Source organism: Drosophila miranda, assembly GCF_003369915.1.
Source record: "Drosophila miranda strain MSH22 chromosome Y unlocalized genomic scaffold, D.miranda_PacBio2.1 Contig_Y2_pilon, whole genome shotgun sequence".
Taxonomy (NCBI): domain Eukaryota; kingdom Metazoa; phylum Arthropoda; class Insecta; order Diptera; family Drosophilidae; genus Drosophila; species Drosophila miranda.
In genome coordinates, this window is record NW_022881614.1 from 21220939 (window position 1) to 21241854 (window position 20916).

Consider the following 20916-nt stretch of genomic DNA (forward strand, 5'->3'; position numbering starts at 1 on the left):
TCTCGCACGCACTCTTTGTCGTGTCGTTTAATATTAGCAGCGTCTGCCGGAGGAGAGCCATACTGACTTAGTATCGGGTATAACTGTAGAGTTGCGGTGTCCGCAGCAACTCACAACGTTCCCCCTCGTTATATATTTTTTTTTACAACTTTTCAGCGGCCTGTATTTGGACATAATTTATCCTTTTAAGATTACACTGAACAGCAGGGATTGGGCTAGCTCTAATTTTATTGATACTCCATAAACTAGAACCTTGTAGTAGAAGGCAATCAAGGACTCAGGGCCATATTTATTGCACTCTTGAAGCAGATTTGCAATCATTAAAAATATGCCAACTAGAAACTTTTTCGGTCTTGTCCAATTAGTATTATGACAGAGACTTTTGCCACTTGCCAAGGAGGTCGTTTGGTAGCGCCTCGGGGTCCGGGTCACGCGCGCCGCCAGAATTGGTCACAAATCTAACCCGAAAATGGGAGGAAGAGAGAGAGTGTGGGAGAGAGAGACAGGAGTCCTTGGAGCAGACCAGACCCCGGAATGAATGCAAGCTGATGATGATGCTGATGAGGACTGGGGATGACTCCGCTGTCTCCGCTCTACCCTGTTGATCGTCTGAGGCTGATTTGCATATTTCCCAATTTACAAGAAAGAAGTGCAACGTGTGGCACGCTGTTTACTTATGCGACTCCGATTGCAGCCTGCGGTCACCATTCCGTATTCATAATCAGCCGGAGACGAAGCTCGAGATGAAGATGGAGAAGGAGATGCAGCGAGAGGCGACCGCCTAAAAGTAGGCAGCGGTTTGTGTCATTCTTTCATTGGATTCCGTTTCTCTCTCGTTTGGGGGTCTGTCCGTCTGCCTTCCCTTCAATTCCCATTACTTTTGCTGACGAATTCCGCCTTGACCTGACCCTCTGCCCGGCTGGTTACGCTTTATTACTTTTCTGGCAGAGAGTTTCGGTCATTAGGTATGCATGTCGCGTCCCAATGCAGAGTCTTCACGAAAGGCATCCCCTGCACCGCAAACAGAGTGTAGGATAGTTCTCTTCGCCCAGTTTCCACTGCATTTCTCACCCATTTGCGGTCGCAGGGGCTTCCTTTCTGCCTGTCCGGTCCTGGCCCCTGCTGGGCTTTAATAAGAAATGCCGTCTCAAGGAAATGGCCAAACACCTGCCCCGTGGCTGGCCCCAATGCAGTTCTCAGCATCAGAATGCAGCCAAAAACAGAGACAGAGACAGTGACAGGAAAGAAGAGAGAAGAGAAGTGATAAAAATTAACGACTCCCACGGGAGAGCGGAGAGCATCGGTGAAAGCAAGTTTTTAAATTTTTAAACATTTAATTTTGAGCAAAGAATTTTATTTGATTTGAATATGCAAGACGGGTCCTGCCCTCCCGGAAAATTGAATCCGCACTCGAGAAACTATTTGCGGCTGAAGGGTTGCGGCAGGGGGCAAGGGCAAAAGACAAAAATAACTACATAAATAATTTATGCAATATCTGAGAATGTGTTCGCCGAGAAGCAGAGTGGGAGGGAAGGAGGGAGGTAGCCGGGAAAGCGGTATTTTCCTCCTTATTGGAGTTTCAGCTGAAACTGTAAATGCTGCAACATTTTGATTGCTTCCAGCTCCCCTGGCCTTCAGAAAGGTCTAAGGTATATATGATCGATTCGGAGAGCAAAAAAAAACGGTTTAATGGAGACTTTTGGCTTTCAATAATCTCAGACTGGCTGAAACTTCATTAAAGTTGTTTACCCAATCATTAGCAAACATTTCTCGGACTTGGCAGCTTTCTTTGGCGTCTTTAATCCCTCGGTAACAGGACTAGAGCACGCTTCCGGTTAGTGTTTTCTGATTGCCCCGGCGGAACTCTATTTATTTGCTTGCACTCACCTCACCCCCTCGGAATGTCCTGGTCGACTTGTCGAGTTTCTATCACATACATTTCGTTCACATTATTGTCGATGTTCTCATTTACACGAGCCTGACTTTCAATTTTCGTAACATTTGCGCGCATAACTGCACGGCCCTACAGAGCTTACGGCCGAATGCATGGCAAGCGAAAGCTTTGCTGCTTTTTTTTCGGGTTTCAATTGGAAGAAAAAATGAATGAAAAAAAGATAATTATGAAATGGTAAATTGAATAGAAAATATTGATTGTTGTTCACTTCACCTGGCACGCGCCCATGAATTTAGAGGGAATCAAAACAGGGAAATTGGCAACAGAAATCTTGGAATAAACCGAAACGTGGCAGCGGCCACAACAATAATATTGTGAGGCGACACAACAAAATCGAAAATATGCCGCGGGCCGAGCAGCTGTTTCGCAACTGAGAGTCCAGCGCGTGGAGTGAGAGAGACTGATCCGAGAGCTTAAATGACGGAAGTTGTTAAAGTGCGCCATGCTATTCTGCCTCCTGGCAGTGCTCAAGCTCACTTAAGTTTTTATATCCCCCCCCCCCCCCCCACACACACACACTCACACACAAACACACACACAAAAAACACACATGTCTCTGACGTCTCTTTATTGTGTATTTGTCTTGGCTGCTGCAAATAAAGACGGTCTAAATGCAAGACGTCGCAGCAGTGGGATTGGGACAAGAACTCGAAGAAGAAGCCAGTCAGAGAAGAGGCAAACAGTTGTACGTAGAGCAGACAGGGTCAAAAGGAGAGAGAGAATTCATTAAAAATTAATCCAACGAGTGCGAGGTATATTTGGTCCGTCCCATTCCCATTTCCATTCCCATCCCCATCCCCGCATCGTCATCCCCATTCGATCCCAGTTCCAGACCTGGTTCCTGTTCCTGTTCCTTATTCCTGCTGTCTGCTATTCAATTACCTATGCCACGGCAGCCATGAAAACGACCGTCGTGCCCCAGCCACACTCCCCATACCCCTTCCAACACAGCAGTAGTAAATTCTAACAGCACTTGTCGTTCGCCTTACCTTCCACCCGCCCTGGCTTCTCCGGTTGGGGCCCTCGCCTTGTCTTGGCCTGGCTAGAATGGCTGGCTGGTTGGTTGGCAGTTTTATGTGTTTTGTCTTCGCATGCCGCATAAACGGAATTATTTACAATTTATTTTTACCTGAGCTAAGACCCAAACAAGTACAGACCGAAGGCAAGACCAAAGGCGGTGGCAGTGGCAAGTTCCAGTGCCTGTGGCAGTGGCAAGTGCTATGGCATTTAGTTGCCTTGCCGCTTGTTTGTTTTTGTGCTATTCAAAATGTCTTCATTGCCGGACAGAAGATGCCACCGGACCTTTATGCTGATACAGCGGACTCGGGAAAGGGGGAACAGGACTCTGCTTGATTGCCTTTAATTTGAAGATGGAACTACTTTGGGCCTCGCCTTGGACTTTTAATTCTAGGAGCCATTTAAGTGGAAGGTATCGATACACTCTGTTGGTATCCTATCGGAAATAGGTTACTATCTTCTGTGCTTCAGAGCTTTGAGTGCCACAAGCACCTGCATAGATGTAAACAATGGGCCAATTAATCAATTGATTAGTCATTCCCAGCAAAAGCAAATCGTTTCGTTTGCTGCTCCACAACTGAAGGCCAAGCAATGCTAATCCAAATCCAAATTCAATTGGAAGATGAAACCAAATTGACACACACAAGAGCCAAAAGCTAGACAAACACTCGGCCCAAATTGGTGTTGGCTTAAATGCAGCTAGAGGATGCCTGAAGCACGGGCGTAGTGCATTAACGCTCTGCCAGAGGATGCACCACTTGAGGAGCATCAGGCAGACTCTCGCACTCATCATCATCATCATCTTCTTGCAGCACTCATAAGCACAAGCATGAACGATGATAAATCATTAGGGGCAACGTGTTGCGGCCAACTTGACTTGACAGTCACTGCAGTATACCGTTTTGTCTACCACGACTCTGGTGAGGGCTGGAAGCCGACTGAGGGTGGCCGTGATACTTGTGATGATGGAGAGTCCGTGATGTGGCCCTGCAGCACTTGTCTTCTTTACAACAGGCTCCCCTATCGCAATTATGCAACATTGAGGCAGTCAACAGAAGCCATCACACCCCCCCCAAACCCATTCTGACCACCCATTCAGCACCACCCCTTTCGGCCATTGTCATTCTCCCAGCACCGGCGATAATTATTAATGTGTGCCTCAAGCTGGAAAATAATGATAAACTGCCAAACAGATACTCAACGTATTTGTGCAGGGACGATTTATTGGTGGTACGTGTTGGACACCCACCACGCCCGCCCCCCTGCTATGCCTATGGAAGGGTTTGGGGCCTAAATGCATTTTAAGCGACTCTTCCGACCGCAATGCGACGCTCGTTGCAAAAATGCAAATAAGCCGCAAATACAAGTATTTTTCGCCATCGAAACATTTGCATATTTTTCCGCCATTACGTATACGCAGCGGTTAGCCCAGAATTCCACAAAAAGGGGGAAAACCTATTGCACAAGCTATTTCCAAGGAGAATTTATTTTATTTGAAGACCAAAAACTCTGAAGAACAAGTAATTTCCCCATTTTATGTGCCAGTTATCTGGGCAGATATCGCGGCTGGCTATAATCCATATGGATACGTCGATTGTTGGGCTGCTTGAACCTCAGAAAGTGCCGGTTCCGGTGCCACCGCTTCGACCTCAAGTTGTGTATCCGGCGATCCACCTCTGCCCGCTCCCCAACGCCTGTCCGCAGCCCCAGCTGGTCGATCTGTTTGGGTTTTGTGGACGGCAGAGTCAACCACAACATACGAGCCGCCAGAAACATGCCACCGAGGACCATCCAGATGCTCGAACTCAGGCCCGGGCACGAAGATTTGCTAACATTCCTCGAATGGTAGGCATGGGGATTTATCGTCTCGTTCGAGGGGAACGGCGGTATCGTAAATTGCGAGCCATCGGCCATTGTCGTTTACTCTTGGCCTGTAAGACGACCAGAATTCAATGCGATATTGGATGTGGACTTCCTAGAGTTTTACTTACGTATCGCTCGAAAAATCTTCGAATCAGGTTGTGTGTTTGACGGGAAGCTCGTGGAGTCCTGGATGTCGGAGAGTAGTCAAGGCACTTACACTTCCTAAAGTGAAGTGCTGTGTCGTGCTGTTGGCCTCGTACATCTTGTTTTTTCCTTGTAGTTCCTCGGGCGCTCCTGTAATTAATCAGTCGACAAATGCAAATCGCTTCCCTCGACTTGACGTTCCATCGTTTGTAGCCTCGACTGTATGTACATATGTCGTGCTGTTAGCTGTGTTAACCGGAAACGGAAATGTAGCTTGCATAACAAATGAGACTGCTGCTTTCTGACAAGTCACCAAGGCCTTTTGTTCCTTCACCCCCCTTACGGTCTTTGGTCTTCGGTCTAAATTGTTTTTCCACATATAGCAGAGGGGCCCAGAGCTGGGGGCCCCCATTGTATGCTGATTGGCATCACGACTGGCGATGACAGGCCGCCTCCCAGTCCCTCCGAGTGATGCCTACTCAAGACACAGCCAGAGCTCGGGCTCCAAGTGGGGTGGCTTGAAAATTGCATTTCGTCTGTTAAAATTTATAAACATCCATTGCCATGCGTCAAATAAATGTCAAAAAGTATGCCCCAAAAGTGCTGCCATTACGCAAAAGATCCGCGAGCACCATCCAGCAATGAACAAAAATTTCCGCTGTTTTTGTTTTTCTTTTCCCGTGTTAAACACAATTTTTTAATGAATCACACGCCACTGGAGTGTGAAAGGCCGGAATCGCTGCAGCAGGGACTGACGAACGGTAGGGGATGGGGGATGGTGCACGCTGGATGCCTTTGACTACTTTTAAAATGCCATAAAACTAAAAAAAACGAGGGGGAACGTTGTGAGTTGCTGCGGAGACCGCAAATCTACATTTATACCCGATACTTAGTCAGTATGGCTCTCCTCCGGCAGACGCCGCTAATATTAAACGACACGACAAAGAGTGCGTGCGAGAGAGACAGAAAATCAGTCTGAGCGTGACGTCGGGCGCTGCGTGGCCACTGCAAATTGATTTCTTGCTTTTGACCGATGATCCGATCTGATTTAGACTCAAGAATCTGATAGATATGGTCATTATCTATGATTCTGCGTTTTTAGTTTTCTCGAATGTGCAATATTGTGGATGCAACAGATTTTCGTCCTTTGTGGGGGCGGAAAAGGGTCGGGCGAAATTCTGAGATATACGTTTTATAGTGAGATCTAACAGAAGTGCGGATACCAAATTTGGTTACTCTAGCCTTAATAGTCTCTGAGATTTGTGGATGCCCCAGATTTTCGTCCTTTGCGGGGGCGGAAGGGGGTGTGGCGAAATTTGGACACGAAAAGGTCAAGGTCCGATATCCCAGGAGTGTGGATACCAAAATTTGGTTGCTCTGGATCTTATAGGTTCTGAGATCCTTGAACTCATATTTTGCAATTGGCAAAACCGACCATGAAACCTGTGTGTTAGAGAGAGACAGAGCGAGAAAGAATTTCTTTGGACGTTGACATGCAATGACTGCATCTTTCAAGAGGCGATGCAGTTACTGCACCGTCAAGTGGCCCGTGTGACACCAGCAGAAGGCTGTTACGCGCGGATCCCAGGCAAAACGCAGCCCTCCTCCCGCCCAACCGACCGAGGGGCGCTGCCGCATGACGCGCGGTGCGTAGCCGAACCAAACGCGAACATGCAAGAAAGATAGCTATTAGACTATCTTTCGAGGAAAATTAGTACTAAACTTTCTAAGAAACTAAGCATGCAATCAAAGTACAAATACCACTACAGTTACTAATTAATAGAAAGGTGTGTAAGGATTAATAATTTAATAAGAGGAAGAGAATTAGTGGTGGATATAATATGGTAGAGGGAATTATAATCCGAGCATAAGACCCTAAACGGTTCATGCAAGGAATAATTCGATCTACAAAGTGGAAGGAACAACGGTATAAAATTTCTAGTCAGTCTAATAGGAATCGTGAAGTTTATGCGGCTCAACAGATCAGGGCTGTCTATGTCACCCCTGATCAAGTTGTGCATAAATATCACACCAAGCATTTTTCTACGGTTAACTAAGGATGGGAGGTTTACTAATAGTAGTCTACTAGAGTAAGATGGGAGTCTTACACCCGCATCCCAGTTAAGGCCCCGCAGAGCAAAGAGTAAAAAGTTTTTCTGTACTGATTCTATACGGTCCTGGTGTACTTTGTACTGAGGGCACCATACACAGGAGCCGTATTCTAAGATCGGACGAACAAGCGAGGTATAGAGAGTCTTTGTTATATAGGGGTCGTCAAATTCCTTTGACCACCTCTTTATAAACCCAAGCACGCTCATGGCCTTATTTACCATGGTAGAAATGTGTTCGGAAAACTTTAACTTGGGGTCTAACATAACACCCAGATCATCCACCAGGGTAATTCTCTCAAGAGAACCACCAAATAGGGTGTAAGGAGCCAACAAAGGGCTAGAACGATGAAATGTCATAACTTTGCATTTCGAGGCATTAAGGTGTAACAAGTTTGCACAACACCATGACTGAAAGTTATTGAGATCGGATTGCAAGCGAGAATGAAATGAAATGTCCTTGTACTGGACACAGTGGACACATCATCCGCATACATAAGTACTCGAGAGTATGTTAATACTGAAGGTAAGTCATTAATAAAGAGTGTGAAGAGTAAGGGGCCTAGATGGCTGCCCTGTGGTACTCCCGAAGAAACATTTACTGGTAAAGAGAGGGAGTTTTTGAAGAGGACTCTTTGAGACCTAGAACAAAGATAGCTAGAAATCCATCTCAGGAGGTTGGGCGGAAACCCTAAAAGGTCAAGTTAATGCGCTAAAAGGGTATGGTTTACAGAGTCGAATGCTTTACTAAAGTCGGTGTAAATAACATCCGTCTGTAAGTTACCTTGAAAGCCTTTAATAATGAAAGAGGTAAGCTCTAACAAGTTCGTGGTGGTTGATCGCCGCCTTATAAATCCATGCTGAGTTGGAGATATAAGTGACTTGCAGAGATGTTGCAAGTGCGGAGTTAAAACCTTCTCAAACATTTTAGGAATAGCGGATAACTTTGCTATACCTCTATAATTTTTTGCATCAGACTTGCTACCTTTTTTATGGAGAGGAATTATAAACGATTCCTTCCAGATCGGGGGGAAGCAAGAAGAATCAATGGACAGGGTGAATAGTTTAGGCAAAGGTCCACACAGAGCCTCGGCGCAGTACCTGAGTACACAACCTGGAACCCCGTCTGGACCCGGTGAAAACACCGGCTTAACTAGTCGAAGATCATGAAGTAGGGAACATTCATTTAACAAGGGACTGAAAATGCCGTTCGACCTCGGTAAACCGTATGGGTACGGATGACCAGAGTAGCTTTCCTCAGAATAGGTGGTTTGGAAGAATTGGGCAAAAAGATCGGCAATCGCCTGATCATTATTTGCCGACGTATTACAAAATGATAGCGAGGATGGGTGTGCGGACGTTCTACGCTTACTGTTTACGAAGCTGTAAAACTGTTTAGGGTCCTGAGAAAAACGTATCCTGCATCGAGATAGGTAGTTCTTATAGCATTGAGCATTAAGAACTGAAAAGTTTGACCGAGCTAATACATAGCGAGAGTGAGAAGTAGGAGAACCCACTTCTTGAAATTTTTTATAAAGTCTTGATTTTAAGTTTTTTAGACTGGATAACTCTTTGGTAAACCAAGGGGGTTTTCCAGATCTAGTCGGACAAGAAAGCGGGACACAAGAATCGAAAAATGTGCCAAGAGCATTGTAAAAAATGTTTGTGCCTTTTATGATATCAGTGCACAAGAACAAAGCGGACCAATCAAAATCCCTAATGAGGTTATTAAGCTTCGCAAACTCGGCTTTACGAAAGCAGCGGACACGTTCGGGCAGCCTACTCGACCGATCCAATACAGTTGGTCCTATATCTAGCGACACCTCGAAAGTAGGTTGGTAGGCGTCTTCAGGTATCGTGAGCGGAAGGGCTCGGGTTAACAACACTATGGTCGGATCCGATACAAAGCACAGATCGAGCAATCGACCCAAGGAATTTTTCACATGGTTGACTTGAGACAGGGATAGGTCAAGCAAGCCGTCAACAAAGTCATGTCGTGACATGGGCACTAGGATACTAGACTCGTTTACCGAAGACCAAACAGTTCCTGGCAAGTTGAAGTCGCCAAGAACTATCATACGATCTTTATCAGATAGCGAGGAAGAAACAGCGGTTAAAGCGGACAAGTGCTGCTCATAAATTGAAATATCCGAAGAAGGTGGGATATACGAGCAAGTAATGAATATAGCGAAAGCGGGAAGAATCAGTTTTACACACAGGAATTCCAGTTCCTGTTGAACTTGGACTGTGAAGTGTTCCGACGTGAAGTAAGAGTCCACTGCAATTAGAACCCCCCCTGCACGTCGAGACGAACGGTCCTTTCTAAAAGTTGTGTACCGACCTGCCAAAACCTCGGAACTAAGAATGTCCGGCTTTAACCAGGTTTCAGTAAACACAATAACGTGGGAAGCAAATGCAACACTATCCCGGAAAAGAATGCTGAGCTTACTACGCAAGCCTCTTACATTCTGATAGGTTACTAAAAGAGAAGTTAGTTTTTTGGAAAGGTGGAAGCAAGACGGGAAGTTGAGGAAGAGGAAGTTGAGGTTGAGGGTGGCACACTGGAAAGATTTGGAAGGGATATGGGGGGCCTATTCTTCTTCTTAGCCTTAAACTCCTTCACCACCAAATGCTCCGGCCAAAATTTGGCGGAGCAAATGGTGTCAAATTGAGTTGGGGAGATGCTTATCTTAAACGAGGCATCTCCCTGGCATAAGAGAAGTTAAATTTCTCCACCTTTAAACCCACGGCTTTTATTTTGCTTTGAATAAAAGCAATTACATCATTAGATGTGAGGTCAGGGGCCAGCCGTGAAACAAAAACTTGTCGTTTTGGTGGGACTCCCACCAGTGGTCCGGAACGTCTATTTACTGGTGGGATCGGGATAGACGGGACAACTAGCGAACTTGCGGACACCACGGACACGGACGCTGCAGACGTACTTGGCTGCACATTCTCCGAGGCGATGAATTCGGCTACCGAATCTGCATCGCCAGCAGCTGTCGTTGCCCTTGGAGTGGCAAACGAGATCAACTGCTGCACACTTGGAGTGGTCGGAGTCAGTTTTTCGGCGGCGCACGGCTGAGTGACGGTTGGCAATTGCAGATCCCGCGGAGTGACCTTTTTGCGCCTCGGAGACTCATTCAGCAGTTTTAAACCGCTAAACAGAGCCTCCATGGCTAGGAGCCGATCGTATTGGTTTTTAAAACCAACGGTCAGCTCCTTAAAGCCACTCCGCGTCTGCCTCATGAAAGATACCATGTCCTTCTCCACCGCACGGCATGCCTCGCAACTGTAATGCAAGCCTTTACGTTTGGCTATAGCATCACTCACGAGGCCAGAAAATCCAGCGCATTTTGCGTGCACTACGCTGTCGCAGAGCCAGCAGGGGACATTCGGCTGATTGTGGGTGATCTGCTTCTTGCAGGTTTTTTTGGCACAGACCACAGCGTATTCCATTTTATTATTATTTATTTACAATTACTTGCAAAACAAACTGGTATCAGTCCAATGACACAATTACAATTTACAATTATCTGCAAAACAAATTGGTATCAGTCCAATGTGCCAGACAACGCTCAAAGCGGAATTGGTAAGAAAAAAGAGAGCAGAGTGGAGAGCGGTTATAGCGAGAGCTACTAAACAGAGAGCGCTATTGCTCAGAAAGTTTAAAGAGCGAGAGAGAAAGAACAGTTATTGAAGTTGAGGAGATAGCGAGAGAGTGATAAAACAACAAAAGCTACCAGACGAGAGCGGACTGCAATGCAATACTCACTCACTGCAACAACACAAACACAAGCCGACGCCGAAAAATAAAAAGTTAAATAATGTTTTAACACAAATCAAAAGGCATGCACTCGCGTAAATGAATAGGTTTCCAGATTGTTGTCTGGTTAGAAAGTATAATTAGAATTTAGTTAGGAAAACACCGGCTGTTTATTCAAAACAAAAGGAAACGAGGGGGAACGTTGTGAGTTGCTGCGGACACCGCAACTCTACGGTTATACCCGATACTAAGTCAGTATGGCTCTCCTCCGGCAGACGCCGCTAATATTAAACGACACGACAAGGAGTGCGTGCGAGAGGGACAGCCCACGGAAGTGGGCGGGGCGAAGTTTTGAAATATTTTTGTAGCAGTGACATATCACAGAAGTCTGGATACAAAACATCGTTGCTCTAGCTCTTATAGTCTTTGAGCACTAGGCGCTGAAGGGGATGGACAGACGGACAGACGGACGGACGGGCAGACGGACAGACAGACAGGGCTCAATCGACTCGGCTATTGATGCTGATCAAGAATATATATACTTTATGGGGTCGGAAACGATTCCTTCTGGACGTTACACACATCCACTTTTACCACAAATCTAATATACCCCAATACTCATTTTGAGTATCGGGTATAAAAATGCGGTGCGCAAAACAAAAACACGTCTGATCACTACGAAAGATAATCAGATAACAATCCGTCTGTCCGTCCGTCCGTCTGTCCGTCTGTCCGTCCCTATTAGCGCCTAGTGCTCAAAGACTATAAGAGCTAGAGCAACGATGTTTTGGATCCAGACTTCTGTGATATGTCACTGCTACAAGAATATTTCAAAACTTCGCCCCGCCCACTTCCGCCCCCACAAAGGACGGAAATCTGTGGCATCCACAATTTTACAGATACGAGAAAACCAAAAACGCAGAATCGTAGAGAATGACCATATCTTTTAGACTGCAGAATTTGAATAAGATCGTATTATTATTATTTTTCTCGCCCTGTCTCTCTCTAACACACACGTAGCATAGCCGGCTTTGCTTAGAGTAAAACATTAGCGCCTAGATCTCAGAGACTATAAAAGCTAGAGCAACCAAATTTGGTTCCACACTCCTAATATATCGAACCGAGACGAGTTTGTTTCAAAATTTCGCCACACCCCCTTCCGCCCCCGCAAAGGATGAAAATCTGGGGATATTCACAAATCTCAGAGACTATTAAGGCTAGAGTAACCAAATTTGGTATCCGCACTCCTGTTAGATCTAACTATAAAACGTGTTTCTCAAAATTTCGCCCCACCCCCTTCCGCCCACACAAAGGACGAAAATCTGTTGCATCCACAATATTGCACATTCGAGAAAACTAAAAACGCAGAATCATAGATAATGATCATATATATCAGATTGCTGAATCTGGATCAGATCAGATTCTTTTTATAGCCAAAAGGAACAAATCAATTTGCACTGGCTACACAGCCCCGACGTCACGCTCAGACTGATTTTCTGTCTCTCTCGCACGGACTCTTTGTCGTGTCGTTCAAATTAGCGGCGTCTGCCGGAGTGGCTCTCTCTCCTACTGACTTAGTATCGGGTATAACTGTGGAGTTGCGGTGTCCGCTGCAACTCACAACGTTCCCCCTCGTTTTGGTTTTCATTCGGATGCTTCAAGCGCAAGCGACAGATGATAATAAAAAATTTTATTACACAGAAGCTCATCCATTTGACTTAGGTTAGGTTAGGTTAGGTTGAGGCCGCTGCCGGGCTCGCTCGGAACCCCACACACTTAGGCCGGTTTCGGCCCGTTGTGATACCGCATAGGATCATTTCCTTCCTGCGTTGTGAGACTTCCTGTCAGCAATTATCCCATCCAGATGCTCTCACAAAGTTCGCTATCCTCCTGGGACATAGTTTGGACATCTCTGAGATGTCGTGTAGAAAGGCTGAGCCCAGGTGCTGTAGCCTTCTTCTGCTGAGAGCTGGGCAGGAGCAGAACAGATGTTCCACTGTCTCCTCCTCTTCCTCGTCTCTATAGCTGCGACAAAAATCGTTATGTGGGGCCCCCAGCCTGTTAGCGTGGGTGCCTATTAGCCAGTGTCCCGTGAGGGAACGTGTGACTACGCTGCACCTTTTCCTGCTTAACTTGAGGAGCTCGGCGGTGCGCTTCATGTCCATGGTCGGCCATGTTTGCCGAGTTGTGCGACATCGTGGCACTGTTTGCCACATATCGTTTTTTAGTCGCTTGTATTGCTCCCTTATAATGATCTTACAGGTGGCCATTGGCATACAGATATCCTCCTTGTCTTGGAGAAGGGGGATTGTAGTGCCAGATCTGGCCAGCTCGTCCGCTATACAGTTGCCCTCGATGTCCCGGTGGCCCGGGACCCAAATCAGGCTAATAGCAAATTGCTGAGCCATCTCGTGCAGAGATTTGCGGCAGTCTGCCACGGTGGCCGAGTTCGAGGAAATCGCGCTTAGCGATTTGATCGCAGCCTGGCTGTCGCTATAAATGTTTAGCTTGGTTGCCGTGACGGCAGCCGCTTGTAGGCAGTCTAGAGCCTCCCTGATTGCTATGACTTCCGCTTGAAAGACACTGCAATGATCTGGGAGTCTGAAGGAATGCCTTATGTTTAGCTGTTCCGAGTAGATTCCCCCTCCGACTCTGTCGTACAGCTTTGATCCATCTGTGAAGATGTTTATGGCCCCATCTGGGCCTGGGAGTCCCTCGAGCCATTCGTCTCTTTGAGGGATGATTGTGTCGAAGGGAGTGTCTGTGTACTCTCTTGGAACTTGGTAGTCTGTTTTTGAGCGGACGGTACTGCTATTATTTAATATGGCTGAGTGACCTATGCACTGTGTCACCCATTGATCTGAGTCTCTTAGACGTATTGCTGCTGCTTCTGCCCGTTCCTTTCCTGCGAGGTCAAGGCTCTGTAGGCATAGGATGGCATTTAGCGCATCATTTGGGGTGGTGCGAAGAGCTCCGCTGATGCATAGGGCGGCATTCCGCTGGACTTTGCCCAGTTGCTTGGTGATCGCCCTTTTTGATAGGGCCGTCCTCCACACCGTAACTCCGTAGAGTAGTATTGGTCTAACTATAGCTTGATATATCCATTGGACTATGCTTGGGATCAAACCCCATCTTAGCCCAATAGCTTTTTTGCATGTGTAGAGTGCAGTCATTGCCTTCTTCACTCTGTCTTTGACATTCAGGTTCCAGCTAAGCTTCTTGTCAATTACCAACCCTAAGTAACTGGCACTGTCGCTGAAGGAGAGCCTGCATCCTTGTAGTATTGGGGGGTTGAGGGGCGGGACCTTGTATTTATTTGTGAATTGTACGAGTTCCGTTTTTGAGCGATTTACTCCCAGACCGCGCGATTCTGTCCAATCCGACAGTCGCACAGTGTTTGGGGGTATTTCCCCGAGAAGATAATCGCAACGTCGTCCGCATAGGCCACGACTTTGCAGCCCCCCCTTCTAGGTCACATAGAATCTTGTTGACTGCTATGTTCCACAGAAGAGGAGACAGGACACCACCTTGCGGGGTGCCTCTGTTGACATACCTTGACTGGGCGGACGATCCCATCGATGATGTCACCGTCCTGCATGTGAGCAATTGATCAATGAGCATCACCAAGTGACGGTCCACCCCCAGGTCAGTCAGGGCTTCTGTAATGGCGCCCGGTACAACGTTGTTGAAAGCTCCCTCAATATCGAGAAAGGCTATGAGTGAGTACTCTTTGTGATGCAGAGATTTCTCTACCGCTGAGATCACTTCATGAAGAGCCGTTCCGTGGATTTTTCTTTCCGGTAGGCATGCTGTGCGCCTGACATCCACAAACCTTGTCTCCCACTATCCAAGGTTCCTGGATCAGGGCTACGTCTGCTCCGCTCTCTTCGAGGCGGAGTATAAGAGCAGCTGATGCTGCTTTACAGTGGTGGAGATTGATCTGAAGGAGCCTCAAGGACATCCTTAGTGTTCTCCACCATTGTAATGTCGGCATCCGGATCGTCCTCGACTTCCTCGTGGCAACACATCGCCTCGAAGTCGCATCTCAGCGTGCCATCGGTGAAGTAGCACTCTGGGTCTATCTCTGTGTGATCGTCGGGTGCTTCGATCTCCGAGGCAGCGTCCTGCTCGACTGGCTTGTCGACAGGACGTGCCCCGGCCGCCGCATCCAACTTGTAGAACTTTACGGTCACAGAGCTGAACCCAAAATTGAGCTCGCTTTTGGCAGCATCAATCGGGGCCAGCGACTCTTTGTTGAGGACGACCACCGCCTGGTTTGTGGGGGCCTGTGTCGTCTCAACTCTGACCACCTTCCAATCCGCTGTTGGGAGGTGGGGGTTGCATCTTTGCAACATTTTTAGGATGCGCTCCGGCTCCTTCATGGAGGCGGGCACCCAGACTCTCGCCCTTGGTCTACTGGACACTTCGCTCCAGTCTACAGCGACGAGCTTCGCCCCTGGGTAGACTTCCCCGACTTGCGATACCGCTGCTTTGTACAGCTGTACGGAGCGCTCGTCTTCGCAGGCTACGATTTTTATGCAGCCCTGGTACCAGCCCATGTCTTTACAGACCTGTGGGGGGGGGGGTCCAGGCTGCTTTTTAAGCAGCTCGAAGCAGCGGTCGGCCAGTGCCGCTTCCACCCACTTCCACTGGTTTCTAGGTATCCGGGAGTCCGCGCTGCCTTTGTCCAGGACGCCAATCAACGTCCTTTCTCTGGAAATCTGCGCGAATGATGTGTTGGGCAGCACTCTGGAGCGCTTCGGTGTCGGCCCCGGAGTCTCTTGCGAGCGCTGCCTTTTTGGCTGAGGGGCTTCCTTCTTCGGTGCTTCCTTGCCAAAGTTCGGCAGCACCTTCGAGGCCCACTCAACCTTCTTTATTCATTTGTCCGTCGTGCTGGACATCTGGCTTGCGTTCTGCCGACGGAGTATATTGCCAGCACTCCTTCTATCGGCATATGTAAAAGATTTGGCTTGGACACTAGTAGATGGTGACTCATCACCTGACACTTTACCAGCAGGCAGAGCAGCCGCAGGATTGCATCGTCACTCTGCCAAGGTATCGGTTTTGGGAGCCAATTCACCATCCACCCCGACACCGGGATGGGACCCCTTGGGGCTCTCCCTAGCATCTTCCGCCGCGCAGGTTTTCCCTGCTGATTTGCGGGTCGGTCCAGGCCTTTGGGCCGCTGCCTGTTTGAGATTGCTCCCTGTTGGCATTTGGGGAGTGCCAGACTCATTTTGTTTGTTTTTAAATTCTTCCATTCTTTTCCCACGAGCTGCAGAGAAGGGGTACGGTCCGTCCGGGCAGAGATCCACGTTGCCCGGATAAGGCATACTTAGAACAGGGGGTTGCCAAGTCCCTGAGCTCTCCGTTAACGACTGGGCTAGTTTTATATACCGGGCCCCCAGCCAGGCTGACTCTCGGCACGGGTCGAATAACACTCTTAGTCCGGCCCGGTGTGAGCTGAATGTGGGGGTTGGGATGTGGGTAGGTAGTGTGTAGGGATAGGGGAGTGTGTGAGCTACTTATACGAGGCGGCACCACAAGCGCATCGTCAGTGTTGCTACTTCGCGAACATCCGCTGGCTGTCCGGGGCTGCTTATTTTCGTTACTCTCCCTAGGGATGTCCGATCATCAGACCAGATCCATTTGACTTAATGGCGGTCGGAATTTGGCAGGCTTTTAATGTGGCAGGCAGTGGCAGGGGCAGGGGCAGGAGGAGGTCATATATTCCAGGGTATGGTGCGTTACTTCTGTTTGAGCTGTTGATTGTTTAAGCTCGAAAGGAGGTGGCACGAGGGGCACTCTTAATATGCGGCACATGTAGAAAATGACTCAAGTGTTGCCCCTCTGCCCTAGCAGCACCCGGCTTAATTTCTATGCCGTCTGTCTGTCTGTCTGCTCTTGTGGCTTGCTCTCGTCTTTGGCCTGCCTCCTGCGCTCATCATCATTTGGCACGGCCGGCCGCATGTTCAATATGATTCGTGACATGTTAGTGAATTAGTAAAGGAGTCGTTCTTCACACAACCACCCGCCCCCCACCCAGGAAAGTCCGACCGAAGTCCGACCACGTGCGCCACATGTTTGTCATGCCAAGTGGCGCCACGGCGGCTGTACTCATTAATGTGAGTTGCTCTAAGTTTTATTTATTTATTATTGGACCATTCCTCTTTCCGTCTTGATTCCGTGTTGGTTTTTCCCCTGGATTTGTGCAGGCTAATTGCTTTATGTTTGCGCAGCCACTTCGGTTCGATTTTGTTTTTCTTACGAGACCCCAACAATCAGCCAGTTCGAGAAGTTTTCCCATCCAAATCCAGCTTCCAGCCAGCGGGAGTGCTCTCCTGTTGCCGGTTACCGGTTTGCGTTTAACAGTTTGAGCCGTGTCTGGTTGCCACATGAGTGTCTGGCTGCTATCGTGTTTGCTGGGGCTTCCAACTAGGCAACAGCGAGTGTGGCAAGCATATTTAGTTACATGCCTCAACATGCAGGTGTCGCCTCGGCTCAAACTTTTTCCCATGGCCGTATCTTACTCATGTCCCTGTCGTCCTCGTCCTCGTCTACATCTAATTTGTAAAATTATTCGGACGTACTTTCTTATTAGTTTGCTTTCGCATGTAAAATTTTGGGGTGGTGACGGGGGTACATGTGCAAAAACCTAAACCGAACAAATCTAACATACCCCAATACTCATTTTGAGTATCGGGTATAAAAATGCAAATCGAGCTCCGGGAATTAGTGACAGCCGAGCGGAAAGAACAACTCCCCATTTAGTTGCAGTTTTTCCTTTGGAGCCTTCCCCCGTGTGACACTTGCAATTGACAGTCGCATCGAGGCGACTGCTGAGGTCGAGTGGGTAGTGGGGGAGTGGGAGGGGGACTGGGTGGGGGATGTGGATTGTGTAAGTCAACTGCAGCCTTTCCTTTCCTTTCGTTTCGTTTCGTTCTTTTGCGGCGACAATTTAACACTGCGAAAGTTTTAAATGTTCGCCTCGTTCGTTCTTTTTATTTTCAAGTTTTTCCTTTTGTGGCGCTTTTCTTCCTTGCGGCAAAATGTCAAACTGTGGCCAAAGTTCGCGTGCAAAATGGCGTCCCAAGCGTGGGGGGAGGTGGAGGGGCTCCCACATGGCGGAACACGTGTGCAGTTTTCCAAAATATTTCTTTAAGTTTGCCCACATTTTAATGTGTGGACGTTGACATGCAATGACTGCATCTTTCAAGAGGCGATGCAGTTACTGCACCGTCAAGTGGCCCGTGTGACACCAGCAGAAGGCTGTTACGCGCGGATCCCAGGCAAAACGCAGCCCTCCTCCCGCCCAACCGACCGAGGGGCGCTGCCGCATGACGCGCGGTGCGTAGCCGAACCAAACGCGAACATGCAAGAAAGATAGCTATTAGACTAACATTCGAGGAAAATTAGTACTAAACTTACTAAGAAACTAAGCATGCAATCAAAGTACAAATACCACTACAGTTACTAATTAATATACAGGTGTGTAAGGATTAATAATTTAATAAGAGGAAGAGAATTAGTGGTGGATATAATATGGTAGAGGGAATTATAACCCGAGCATAAGTCACTAAACGCTTCATGCAACAAATAATCCAGTCTACAAAGTGGAAGGAACAACGGTATAAAATTTCTAGTCAGTCTAATAGGAATCGTGAAGTTTATGCGGCTCAACAGATCAGGGCTGTCTATGTCACCCCTGATCAAGTTGTGCATAAATATCACACCAAGCATTTTTCTACGGTTAACTAAGGATGGGAGGTTTACTAATAGTAGTCTACTAGAGTAAGATGGGAGTCTTACACCCGCATCCCAGTTAAGGCCCCGCAGAGCAAAGAGTAAAAAGTTTTTCTGTACTGATTCTATACGGTCCTGGTGTACTTTGTACTGAGGGCACCATACACAGGAGCCGTATTCTAAGATCGGACGAACAAGCGAGGTATAGAGAGTCTTTGTTATATAGGGGTCGTCAAATTCCTTTGACCACCTCTTTATAAACCCAAGCACGCTCATGGCCTTATTTACCATGGTAGAAATGTGTTCGGAAAACTTTAACTTGGGGTCTAACATAACACCCAGATCATCCACCAGGGTAATTCTCTCAAGAGAACCACCAAATAGGGTGTAAGGAGCCAACAAAGGGCTAGAACGATGAAATGTCATAACTTTGCATTTCGAGGCATTAAGGTGTAACAAGTTTGCACAACACCATGACTGAAAGTTATTGAGATCGGATTGCAAGCGAGAATGAAATGAAATGTCCTTGCACTGGACACAGAGTTTAACATCATCCGCATACATAAGTACTCGAGAGTATGTTAATACTGAAGGTAAGTCATTAATAAAGAGTGTGAAGAGTAAGGGGCCTAGATGGCTGCCTTGTGGTACTCCCGAAGAAACCTTTACTGGGAAAGAGAGGAGTTTTTGAAGAGGACTCTTTGAGACCTAGAACAAAGATAGCTAGAAATCCATCTCAGGAGGTTGGGCGGAAACCCTAAAAGGTCAAGTTTATGCGCTAAAAGGGAATGGTTTACAGAGTCGAATGCTTTACTAAAGTCGGTGTAAATAACATCCGTCTGTAAGTTACCTTGAAAGCCTTTAATAATGAAAGAGGTAAACTCTAACAAGTTCGTGGTGGTTGATCGCCGCCTTATAAATCCATGCTGAGTTGGAGATATAAGTGACTTGCAGAGATGTTGCAAGTGCGGAGTTAAAACCCTCTCAAACATTTTAGGAATAGCGGATAACTTTGCTATACCTCTATAATTTTTTGCATCAGACTTGCTACCTTTTTTATGGAGAGGAATTATAAACGATTCCTTCCAGATCGGGGGAAGCAAGAAGAATCAATGGATAGGGTGAATAGTTTAAGCAAAGGTCCACACAGAGCCTCGGCGCAGTACCTGAGTACACAACCTGGAACCCCGTCTGGACCCGGTGAAAACACCGGCTTAACTAGTCGAAGATCATGAAGTAGGGAACATTCATTTAACAAGGGACTGAAAATGCCGTTCGACCTCGGTAAACCGTATGGGTACGGATGACCAGAGTAGCTTTCCTCAGAATAGGTGGTTTGGAAGAATTGGGCAAAAAGATCGGCAATTGCCTGATCATTATTTGCCGACGTATTACAAAATGATAGCGAGGATGGGTGTGCGGACGTTCTACGCTTACTGTTTACGAAGCTGTAAAACTGTTTAGGGTCCTGAGAAAAACGTATCCTGCATCGAGATAGGTAGTTCTTATAGCATTGAGCATTAAGAACTGAAAAGTTTGACCGAGCTAATACATAGCGAGAGTGAGAAGTAGGAGAACCCACTTCTTGAAATTTTTTATAAAGTCTTGATTTTAAGTTTTTTAGACTGGATAACTCTTTGGTAAACCAAGGGGGTTTTCCAGATCTAGTCGGACAAGAAAGCGGGACACAAGAATCGAAAAATGTGCCAAGAGCATTGTAAAAAATGTTTGTGCCTTTTATGATATCAGTGCACAAGTACAAAGCGGACCAATCAAAATCCCTAATGAGGTTATTAAGCTTCGCAAACTCGGCTTTACGAAAGCAGCGGACACGTTCGGGCAGCCTACTCGACCGATCCAATACAGTTGGTCCTATATCTAGCGACACCTCGAAAGTAGGGTGGTAGGCGTCTTCAGGTATAGTGAGCGGAAGGGCTCGGGTTAACAACACTATGGTCGGATCCGATACAAAGCACAGATCAAGCAATCGACCCAAGGAATTATTCACATGGTTGACTTGAGACAGGGATAGGTCAAGCAAGCCGTCAACAAAGTCATGTCGTGACATGGGCACTAGGATACTAGACTCGTTTACCGAAGACCAAACAGTTCCTGCCAAGTTGAAGTCACCAAGAACTATCATACGATCTTTATCAGATAGCGAGGAAGAAACAGCGGTTAAAGCGGACAAGTGCTGCTCATAAATTGAAATATCCGAAGAAGGTGGGATATACGAGCAAGTAATGAATATAGCGAAAGCGGGAAGAATCAGTCTTACACACAGGAATTCCAGTTCCTGTTGAACTTGGACTGTGAAGTGT

General features: G+C 47.2%; 1 protein-coding gene across 1 annotated transcript; it reads right to left on the reverse strand.

Annotated features, from left to right (window-relative positions):
- Positions 1-4439: 4439 nt before the first annotated feature.
- Positions 4440-5052, reverse strand: LOC117193678. The gene is made up of 2 exons (XM_033398413.1): positions 4963-5052; positions 4440-4902 (listed from the first exon to the last, which is right to left on the reverse strand). Exon 2 carries the CDS (start codon positions 4883-4885, stop codon positions 4517-4519), a length of 369 nt encoding a protein of 122 aa, XP_033254304.1. The 5' UTR covers positions 4886-4902; positions 4963-5052; the 3' UTR covers positions 4440-4516.
- Positions 5053-20916: the final 15864 nt, after the last annotated feature.